The following is an 11,544-nucleotide window of genomic DNA, read 5'->3' on the forward strand; positions in this document are numbered from 1 at the left end:
CAAAACAAGTGGAATCAATTCAAATATCTGCTTCAGAAGTCATCATGACATTTGTCATGGAGAAGCTCTACCAGGCTTCAGCAAAATTGCCACTGCAACTACAACATGGGACCCTTCGTGTTACAAATCTAGAATATTTTCATGCATGTAATGCACACCATACATAACCTACATGGCAGGTATTGAAAAAAATATCACAGATTATTCTTATCCTACACTGAAAGAGGGGGCAGTCAGAGCTTTTGGGATAATAGGGTCAGGAAGGAACAAGGATATTATTAAGAGGAGTTGGGACTTTGCTGTTGCCCTCTTTTTTACCCACACAGATGTATACCATGTGCATGTTCTTTAAATTATGCATGAAAACTCATTAAAATTAATATACTAGCATGTTTCAGGTACATGTTTATGCCAGGTTGAGAAGTGTGAGAAACTACAGGTGAGACTATTGAGACAGAAGGTATTGGAGAGTAAAAAAAATATGTATTTTAATGTGTTTGTATTGTTTTTGGAACTTTATAATTCAGATAAAGCTGAGTAATAACTCAGTAACAAGGCCTTGTGGATACTGCTGCATTTCACTAGTTTCTGTACATGTCAGTCATTCATTTGCTACCTTATTAAAAACTATTTCATTAACTGCTTTGAGCTCCTCACCGTCTTTACACTGCATTGCTAACCAGTGTGTTGGCTTTACATGTTTCCTTAATGTCATTCATGTAAGAATATGCTGAAACACCCAGAACTTCATGTAGACATGATGTAGCATATAGTTCTACATACATAATAGGAATGACTTAGAATTCCTACATTACCTACACAAACTTGTGTGTTAAGCCCCTGAAAGAATGAAGTAAATATTCACTATTTTTTTTCCAACTCAGAATATTACAATTTTGATGGTAGCATTTGCATCCTGTTGCTGCAAGGAATTTCTGTTCATTGTGTGCAGCACCTTACAAGAAGAACAGAAATGAACACTAAAAGACCCCAAAGAGGTAGCCAGTAATTTATTCTAATCTATGTGGTAAAAAACTGAAGCATAGGGAACTAGACTTGCCAGAGCACACAGGAAACATAATTTCCCATGAAGGGAAGGAGTATGGACTCAGTCCCACTGGCTGGTTAACTTCTGTTTTGACTTGTAATGTTTTGAGACTGCTACACCAACACAATTTTAGTTTGGCCTGCTGACAATAGTAATGAAATTCTGGACTGAAAGGTCTTTCTCTCTTACCTTACTAATTCTTACTCTGTGTGTGTGTGTGTAAGGCTTGTAGGGATCTCCTGTGTATCCACTTTTTGATGAGGATTTTATTTGAAGATGATTAAGAGCACTCAGTGAGGACATTAATGGAATATAACAATGGGGAATTCATTTGAGGAATGGAAGGGATGAGACTGGTATGTCTTGTGGTGTAGTTACTCTTGGCTCAGCAGCTCTCATCTATTATTTACTTCTCATCCAGATAAAGATGCCAGAACGCCTCTTATTTTCTTTTACAAAGTGTGGCATGTTATTTCTGGACTTCTTAGTAAGTGTTATGCATGCTTACCATGATGCTGGTCGGGACAATTGTTTAGAAACACACATTGCATATTTAGGACAAATTGCAGAAAATAGTTTATCTGCCTGCTCTATTACTCTATCTCAGGGTAGTGATTTGTATCAGTGTGTGCACTAATTTTTATCTTCAAATTGTTGCTTTAAAATTTTTATTTTTGGTCCTTTGGTGGGTGTAACCAAGTGCATTTAGCTGGGAAGTTTTCAGAAGAATTGGCAAGGTGACTTTCAAATTGCCTTCTTGCTGACTGAAGGAATTAGCTGTTTTAAAGAATCTAGGATTTGTGTGCGCTTCTATGTGAAAAATCACATGCTACTCAAGTTTCTCAGTTCCTTTCATCTCTCCTGACCTGAAGAATTAAATCAGAGGATTCTGCACAAGAAAAGGAAGAAACAAACAGAAAATAGAACACAGGCAAAGGTTAGGTGCAGCTGGAAAGAATGCCACAGTCTACAAGAAAAAACGGAAAGAGTGTTGTGCATTGCAGGACTCAGCTGGGATTAAAACAGTGTGGTGGAGTTAAATGAGCTTCTGAGAGCTTCCTGGAAATCATCTCCAAATGCTGAAGTGCCCAAGCCCTGCAAGTGAAGAAAGGGGGAAATACTGAAAGAACTGCCTGAAGCAAAGAAGTTGACTTAGTTCGGCACAGCAACGGTGGTCACTGAGCTAGCAGAAACATACTAAAGCTTGCAAAAACAAAAAAAAGATTGAGTTTCAGGTATGGGGAAACAATACCTTGTACTTTTGGGTGGAATAATAAATAATGCTTTCTTTGGGGAAAGCATGAGCATTTTAGCTGTTGCCATAATGCAGACAGGGAGGAAAGCTCATGAAGTTACAGGCAAATTGGGATTTTCTCTTCAATGTGTTCAATGAAGAAGAGGGAGTTGCAGTTTGGTGGTGGACGCAAGGAGTGACTGGTCCAATAATAAACCTTGTTGCTTGGGAGGTAAACTTGAGTGGGGATTAAAGGCTGAGGAGATCAGCTTTTGTAGTTGCAACTCTGACAGTCAAGAATGGATTGATGCTTTCACAGAGATTCTCCTCTGTGTACTCTTAAGGCCAGCTTAACGGGCTTGTTGTCTAGCAAGCATTGTCCTCAAGAGGCATCCTCCAATCCTGCTGTAATGATGTCAGCTATTGGCAAACTGTACTTGCTGGAGAAACTACCTTCTTCTCATCTCATTTATATTCTATGTAATTATTCTGGTTATCCTTTATTCACATCTGTGCCTGTGGGAAGAGAATCAGTCAGAGGCTTTTTTTGGTTCATGCTGGAGTTTAAGATCATTCCTTTGTTCCTAACTTAATCCACTAATTTAAATGGGATATGCACATTTTCTAGTCTAGATACAGGCTTTCCTAAATGTGAAATTCAAAATGTAGATCCAAATTTTGCAAATATGTATTTTCAGATGTGGCAGGTGTGGTAGTGAAAAGGGTCAACTCCATTAAATCATACAAGGTCCTGCTGCAGTCCATACAAAGCATTATATCATTGAATGAGTCACCCTAAAGTCCATTTTTAAAAATGGACTGTTCACTTTAATTACAAATAAAAACTAGTTACCCTCAGAACTGGGTTCTTTATTTGGCTTATTTGCTACACAGCCATTTGATAGATTTAGATATGCTTTAGAAGTAAAATGGTTTAAATTTAGGGCAATGTAAAAAGCAATCTAATTTCCAAACTCTGTATGCTGTGCAAATAGTAGGGTTGCAGTACATATTATTCTGGAAACATGGACGTACACTAATGCCTTTAACTGAACTGACCTTTCATCAGTCATTTTCGGATGGGCTTTATTTCCTTCAAGAAAGTGAATATCATGAAGAAAAACCAAAAATAACCAAGCTATAAACAGCTGGCCTATGTGATTGGTGGATCATTCAAGCCTGTCATGTTAAGTTCATAGGACATTCTGTCTCTTCATATGGTAACCAGTGCTCTGAGCTTCTCAGAAGTTGAATGTGAGAAGCCCGTGGTGGTGTGCTACTCATTCAATTTATCCCTTCTCCAGAAAGGCGCCATTATTTTTCCCATGTGTTACTAATTTTATTTCTGACAATTATTTTATTTTATAAATTATTTTTGATTGGAGTATTTTAGCTGCAGGAATGCACCCTGACACCCACAGATATCATTTAGTCCTGAAATTCAAGCACTGTATGCCGACTGCCAGAGCTGACACCCACTCACTAGGAATATTTATGCAGCTATATGGGCAAGGCCAGAACTGTGAACATACCTCATCTTCAAGAACACTCTGGCTTAGCGTTCTCAGCAGCTGCTCTGAGTCATAATGGGCAGAACATCCTAAGAGATTTCATCGTGCTTTGGGGCAGAGGCTGGTTGTATCTTCCTATTTGAAAAGCTGCCCACAAGAACAGAGAAGAAAATGTGGCTCTCACAGCCTCGTTGCAGGAGAAAGTTGGCTGCATCAGCCTGAAAACAAGGAAGAACTAGAGATGAAAGTGTTTGTTCTTTCTTAGTTCAGATGGTATTGATCCCCAGAGCTGAGTGCTCTTCACTTGTGTTCTGCCCTCACTACCGTAGCTCTGAAGTTGAAACCAACAATGTGTTGCATGATTTTTTTTCACTTTTTCTGCCTCCAGAAGGTGAATAGAATGTGTGGTCTAATATTACATTGTTCTAGGCAAAGGGGAAGTGACACAGAGTGGCTTCTTTCTTAAGTGTTGGTGCTCTTGGTTGTATGCTAGAGAAGATTTATACTCAAAGAGGACGTTTATTAATTGTGCTGTAGAGATTCTTAGCTATCCCAAAACACTATTCTGAACCTGACTTAGAAGCCATCACAGAGAATATGAGTTAGTCGGTACTTTTTAATGTTTGCAGCTTTGTAAAAGCTGATGGTTTCCTCCCAGCATTTGTTGCATGAAATGAGGAGCATATAAATGAGAGCAGGTCATTATCTGCAGGACGAAATGAAGCGTGTTTGCCATTGATAAAAAGTAGAAAGTACCAGATTTGTGCACACTGTTATGCAAGTGTTTAGAGTGGCCCCTGTATTCTTCTAAATTAAAAGCTGGTGTTTGGTTTCTAGATATTCTCCTTCTTCCCCTGAAATGGGGGAATGTTCTACACTATGGTGGAAGCCACCTAATCCTGTTTGGTATCTCATGTAGTCCTGTGGCATTACAGCAGTTGTGTTTACGATGATGCATTGAACATTGTTATTACATGAACAATTACCTGGAGTGAGGTCTACCAGACTAGTTTCTATAATTTAAAATATTTTAGCTGGAACAGAGAAGGCATCCTGCAGCATGGCCATGTGCCAGCTCTCAGTACTATTGAGAGTACAAATTGATAAGGTGTATGAACTTCTGGCACATGGAATGGTGAGTGTCACTGAAAAATCACTGTCTTAGTAAATGCCAATATTTTAACGGAGAAAAAAGCAGTACTATGCATGGAATATTTGAGTATGCACAGCCACTGCCAAAAAATAAAATAAAATCTTGCCTCTAGCTTTATTCTACATAGTGCATTGCCATTGGGAATCTTGATAATGGAAATGTAAAAAGTTATCATTAATAACAATGAATTTCATTAATATAATCACTGTCAGTACATGCTCAGTGTATAGATGAGTTACACAGTGTATCTCTATCATTGATCATGTATGTAGGAACCACTAAAATATACAAAACTGTTTTAAATGATTGATCACTTTCCAAACACAGTGTGAATATAATGAATATAAATATTGTGTGTGAGGGAGAAAGAGTTGTTTAAAAAAAAAATCTTTATTTCTGATCAAAATAGCCGAAAAATGTAATTTGTCTTGTCACCTTTAGCTTTGAATCAAGTCTTATAAGTTTGAGCAAATTAACTGCAAACTAGTAAGACTTTAGTGCAACAGGTGTGCAATTAAGACACAACAAAAGAGGGTTTATTAGACTCTGAATGTCATTTGGAAGTTTTAATTGCCTTTGCAAGCTAGGGGAAAGTTCATTCTGAATGTTTTACTACTCTTCCAGGAACCATAATTATGTCAGAGGAATTGCAAGATGCTTTGGATAACATGTATGATGCCAGAGTCCCAAAACTATGGTTTAGGATTTCCTGGGAGTCGGCTACTTTAGGATTTTGGTTCACTGAGCTTCTTGAAAGAAACCAGCAGTTCAGCAGTTGGCTGCAGGATGGCCGACCAAACCAGTTCTGGATGACAGGATTCTTTAATCCACAGGTAAGATTGCCAGATTGATCTTTTCAACTCCCACGTAACAGTTAAATTAAACCTTGAGAGAACTTCAAATAGACTCAATCATGATTATACAAAGTGTAATCTAAATTCATTTTTTAGCATAAATGTAGGATAACTCAGTATCTATTGAAGAAAATTTTGCTAGACCAAAAGAACGCTACTGAAATAATGGGATTCAACTTCTGATGGCTTTAATTATAGTGTAGAAATTGGGTAAATACATCTTTTCACATTTAAATGTTATCCTCCTTTTTCCTCTCCTCTGTTACAGTAACGTTTTTAATTCATTGTATGAAAATCTCTTTGAATACAAAACAAGGTAAGTTTCAAAATTTTGACATAGGAAGAAGAGATTTGGATTTGGCTCTCAACCCTTGCAAATTAGGTCCTTGAAATGGAAGGTTTGTTATTTATACCACCCCAGAATTGTGCCAGACTAAGTCTGCAGAGACACACAAAAACACAGGCTCTCGCCTGCGCTGTCTAAAATAAAAACCTGGCACAAAATGAAACAGAAAAACGGGAACAGCTGAGAACAGAGTTAAAAGAAAGAATACATACCTAGATGATGTGTAGTTTCTTTGCACAGCTATCCACATTCATTAAAGCTTTTTATGATTCACAGATGTTTGTGGGAAGTGTGAGTTGTGGAAGTGAGTCATTGTGAGAGTATCCAGCCAACAGGTTTCCGCGAAGCCTTAGCAAAAAGCTATTTTAAAGATCTATTTTAATCTCAGTACTTGTTAGCAATGCAAAAGCTAGCTGAAAACAGCTGCCTAGAATAGAGAAAGCCACCGTGGCAAATATTCTCTAGGGCTACTGCTGGGAAATATCCATCTATCATCTCTCCTGTGCCAGCTGTCTGCCGATACCACTTTACAGCATGGAAGTGTGCTCCAAGAATCCCTGAGCAAAGGGTTCCCAAGCAAAAGTACAAGGGAGAAAAGCAGGAGTTTTAAGAAAATTATTATGCTTCCATACTTGGTTGGTTAGCAACACATCAATAACGAGACTCTAGAATATGCCTAAGTAACTTTTGCAATGATCAAGCTGGATGGAACCCTGATAGGCTTTTGGTTTTGTTGGTGTTCGCTTTTGTGCTACAGATGAGCAAGACCTGATACAGATTTCGTACTGGCCGCTTTAGCTGGCTTTTTTGTGCTTCGAGGTTGTGTCAGTTCTGAAAATTGCCAACCAAAACTGGGCATCCTACAGCTCTCTTGATCCATACATCTGCATTTCTGAAAAAAGCTGCCAAATAATGAGAGTAAAACGTCCCCAAACAAGTTGTGATTTAGTAGACAATAGTAAGTGAGAAAGCCTCCAGAAACACAAAATTAAACACTTGATAACGCTTAGTTCTAAATGTCCCTCAATACACAGTGTGCAGAGAAAAAAATCTGAGAATGCAATGTGCTTACCCGATTTAAAAATGTATTTGTGCTGACAATCACAAGCTTAAGAACCAGATGGTTATTGTTGTAGTCTCCATTTTCTGCCACCCAAGCTGTGTGAGTGGCTCATTCTACAAGAAATTCACCTGAGCAAAAACTCCTATTTAATTAATTATTTTTAATAGTCATATTGCTGTGTTTAAAATTAGGATTTCATCTGTTAAGAAAACTGATTTTCATCTTCTCAAGCAAGTTGAGGTGATGAAGTATTAGTGCTGGAGTCCTCATGGCTTGTTTGTAATACCTGAGAAATCATCAGAAAAATCCTTTTGTTTGTGAGATGAAATGCAGCTCCTAAGTAATTTGTAATTTGCCTACCTGCATAGATCTTACTGTTTGCTTTATTGTCGATGGATAAATGCCATGGATGGCACAAGACAATAAAGTGGATTTATAGCACTGGGAGAATGAGACGTTCTGGCAATAAAAAATAATATAGGACCTGACTCTGCCTTCTCTTGGACTGTTTATACACTAGGATAAATTCAGTAATTTCACAGAAGTTAATCTTTATTTATAGTGATACAAATGAGAGCAGGCTCAGGCTTCTATGTAGAAGAAACCTGATTCCCTATCTATATCTGCATTGAGCCAAGATAGCTGGGGTGAACAAAACAAGACAATGCCATGAATCTTCTTCCTTTCTGGAAGTTAATCTGATGTTACTGTTTTTTTTTCCTCAAAAAACTTGGCACTATGCATATCTCATTTCTACCTCCCAATTTTCACATTGTGGCTGATGCTGTTTTATTGTTTTCTTATTTGCATCTCTGTACCCAGTTACTGTCACTTGTCCTATATATGGATTTTAAGCCCTGTGAGGCAGAACTGTCTTTCTGGTTGTATAGTACTTTGCATAATGAACTCTCAGCCTAAGACCCTTAGATGCCAAAGCAATGTGAATACTAATAAGAATACAAAGTGCAATTGCCTCCATTCCTCTGTGCCCACTTAATTCTAGTAAACCTGCCATAATTTGCTCGCTGTAGAAACTGCAAAATAAGTGACAAACAAAGAACCTCCTAAGCCAGGTAAATGAGAGAATATGATTGTGAAAGCAATAGACTTAGCCGATTTCCATGTTTCTTGTCATAGCTTCCATGGATGCCTGGTTCTCCCTCACTGGAAGGTTCAGAGTTTGTTTGCTTGGGTTGTTAGAGGGCAAAGGGACAAAGATTTAGCGGCCTTATTGCGCAGTCCATGGGGAAGCTCGGGAAAAGGCAAGTGAAGAAAGACGAAATAATTTTCCCTGTTTCTGAAATCTCAACAGGCGTCCCCTAACCCCCCCAAAAAACCCAACCCCCCTCCCACAGAAAATAAATAAATCAGGGAAAAGATTACCAAGATTCGAAACAAATGTCATGGCAAGTGTTTCACTGTGTCTGTGACAGTAGGGTGTGCGGGGAGCCAAGCCCTCAGCCTCACAGTGGCACCTCAAGCCACTTGATTCTTTCTTGCAGTTCATTGTGCAGTTCACCCACTCTGGGATACCCGGCTGGGCCTCCAGCTCAGGGCTGCAGACTTTAAACACTGTCTAGGATTCATTCAAATGAGCAGATAAGTGTTGCAAGTCCCACTGCAGACAGCAGTGTATGGGTCCTGCCATCTCTGTAAGAATAGTCTGCAGTCTAAATCTTATCCCTGAAGACAAGTTACAGCTCTGAGTGTACTTTTATTCCTGTGTTTCCAGAGTGTCTTTGAACTGATTCCCTTAATGCAGTCATTGCTCTGTCTTGTCCTCTTCAGGCTCTACTTTCTTTAATATTTCAGTTTATCTGGGATCCAGTAGCCCTCTGGGGCCTTCTGGCAGTGAGCACTTTGTGTATTTTAAACTATTGGTACTAGCATGTTTCTACAAATTAAAAGACTTCAAATTAACTACAAGGGTTCTGCTTTCATTTAATGGCATCTCTGATAGAAGAATTTGGCCTTTAATCCTGTCTCCCTTAGCTATATGCTAGAGTTCTCAACTACTTCAAACGCAATTACAATTATCTGTGCTATCACAAAACCTCTTTAAAACTCTTCTCCTGGGGTGTCTGGAATGATATTAATGAGAAGAAACTGATGTCAGTTAACAGAAGCATCTGAGTTCATGAATGTAATCTCACATTCTCATAATTTGAAGGGTGTTGTGTAGCTACAAAGTGTGTAGCATGTGCAACAAGCACTACAGTTCCAGCAGCCAGAGTGTGGCCTCTGATTCAGTAAACCAAAGTGCTTATTTTTCTGCATCTGACTTCTGTCTATTCTTTTGGACCTGACTGTAGCTCCGCAGAGCATCCTGCACTGTGGATTATGAAGAAAGATGAAAAGCTTGTTCAATTCCCTCGTTGCTCTTGATTTCTTCCTAGCTGTGCTCTTGGCTCTCTGATACCCACCCGTGTGAGTTCCCCGTGTGCCACTGTATTCCCCCATCTCAGTCTCCACATACCTTGATTCTCTGCTCTGAAATCTGCCTCCTTCCTCTTTGTCCTTCACAGTTAAGTCCCCCTTGCTCTTGCATCTTCAGTTTCGGTGTTTTATTCATTCATCTCCCAGCTATGCAAATGGGTTTCCATAAGTTAAATTAGGTGTATATCTACAGCATATTGACTGAAGTGCAAAGCAGCCTACCTTCCTGTGTCTTAGGTCTAAGGTGTTTCTCATACCCTGCATTGTGCGTGCACATGGACAGTTAGTTGTATGAGAGAAGCTAAACAGCATCTTCAGCTTGACTTCTCTTGTGACAGCTTGTAACTAAATCATGAGACTGTAGCTCTTCAGAGCCCAGAGTGAGTTTCATTCTGTGGTGCTGAAGTGCTGTGAGTTTATCTTACCCATGTCTGGAATAGTACGTTATTGTAGTATATTAAGGCTTTGCGCTGAGCAAAGTGGCAGGGGCATTTCACTATTTAATTGCGTGGTTCCAGTTTGCATTTCCTTTGTGTTCCGCAAACTGTTTCATGATTTGTTGACCGAAGAGCATCTGGTATAAGAAAAGATGAGTAAATAGCACACAAAATATCAGTGCTATTTGTGGCTTAGCAATTACCTGTATTTGGAACCTCACAAAACACATTAATCTGGCAGCCTTGTACACCTCTCTCTATCTGGCTGGTTGTAAAGTAGGATGTGATGTGAGGTGAGATATACATGCAGCTTCTGATACATTAAATAAGCTGGTTTGGTGGCTTCTTAGCACCAACACATGCACACCAGGTATATAAGAATGCGTGGTACTGGGGAAGTATAGGAAAGCATTGGATTTACACTACGGAATTTAGTTTTATATATACATGGATTCTGTGGGATGAGGTTTTATGCTGCTAGTGTCATTTATATGGGAAAAAAAGTTGAAAATGGCTAACTTCAGGCTTTCTTAAAACCCTCTAAGTCATGTTCAATCTCTTTAGGGATTCCTAACTGCTATGAGGCAAGAGACAACTCGCATGAATTTAGCTAAAGGGTGGACACTGGACAGTGTTGTTTTACACAATGAAGTGACCAAGATGATGAAAGAAGATGTTGTTGGCCCTCCTCCTGCTGACATCGGTGGGGTTTACATATATGGCCTTTTCCTGGAAGGGGCAGGTTGGGACCGCAGAAACAGCAAGCTTGTTGAGTCGGCACCAAAGGTAAGGGTCAAGTGAGCATGACTGACTGTGGCACAACACGGTGTGCTGAGAGAACAGCGGGAAGGATTCTGAGTGCCTGCGACAGTGGTTTCACAACAGGTTGTAATAGGGTAGAACACTAGCAGGGCTGAGCAGGGGGCAGAGTGTTTACCTACCAGCACTGAATGAAAAGACTTTTGTCAGCAAGTGAATTCAGGATGCACTGCTCTAGAGCAGATCAGATGCTGGGCTCCTTGGCTTCTGGAGCCCTGGAAGCACAGCTACGTTTGAATAAAATCGTGCAGCCCATGGTCAGCCTTCTTTTGACTGACCACGTGGGACCCTGTCACAACTTCCAAAGCCCGGGACTGGTTTTGATGACAGCTGCTGTGGAGGTCAGTGTTTGAATGACTAGAAATCCCTGGCATTAGTTTTTTAATAGGAGAAAGAGTAGTAGTTCTGCACTTATGCTCAGATGCTTCATGGACTTACATTTTACTGATGTGACGAGGCAAATTTAAAACCTCACTATGGAGTAGGAAAAGCTGCTGTTGACTTTTTCCAAAACAGTGATAACTGTCCTGGAATTGGGAGTTAATTCCTCTCCGTAGGTAAAGCACTTCTGTGTCTGGCTGAGAGCAAACTTCTCCAAATCAAAGCTTGCCAGCTGTAGCTTCTGGTGACAGCTGTTGCTTGG

The 11,544-nt window shown here is 39.6% G+C and overlaps 1 protein-coding gene across 1 annotated transcript in view; it reads left to right on the forward strand.

Annotated features, from left to right (window-relative positions):
* The window catches only part of LOC309436282 (dynein axonemal heavy chain 5-like), a 168,884-nt gene that overhangs the window by 154,953 nt on the left and 2,387 nt on the right, over nt 1–11,544 (forward strand). Inside the window, exons 75-76 of the mRNA XM_082045351.1 lie at nt 5,571–5,779; nt 10,647–10,868. Coding sequence (XP_081901477.1) covers nt 5,571–5,779; nt 10,647–10,868 — 431 coding nt within the window. The remainder of the gene's footprint in view (nt 1–5,570; nt 5,780–10,646; nt 10,869–11,544) is intronic.

The sequence above is a fragment of the Streptopelia decaocto genome (genome assembly GCF_964273445.1).
Source record: "Streptopelia decaocto genome assembly, chromosome: 2".
In the NCBI taxonomy this organism is placed as follows: domain Eukaryota; kingdom Metazoa; phylum Chordata; class Aves; order Columbiformes; family Columbidae; genus Streptopelia; species Streptopelia decaocto.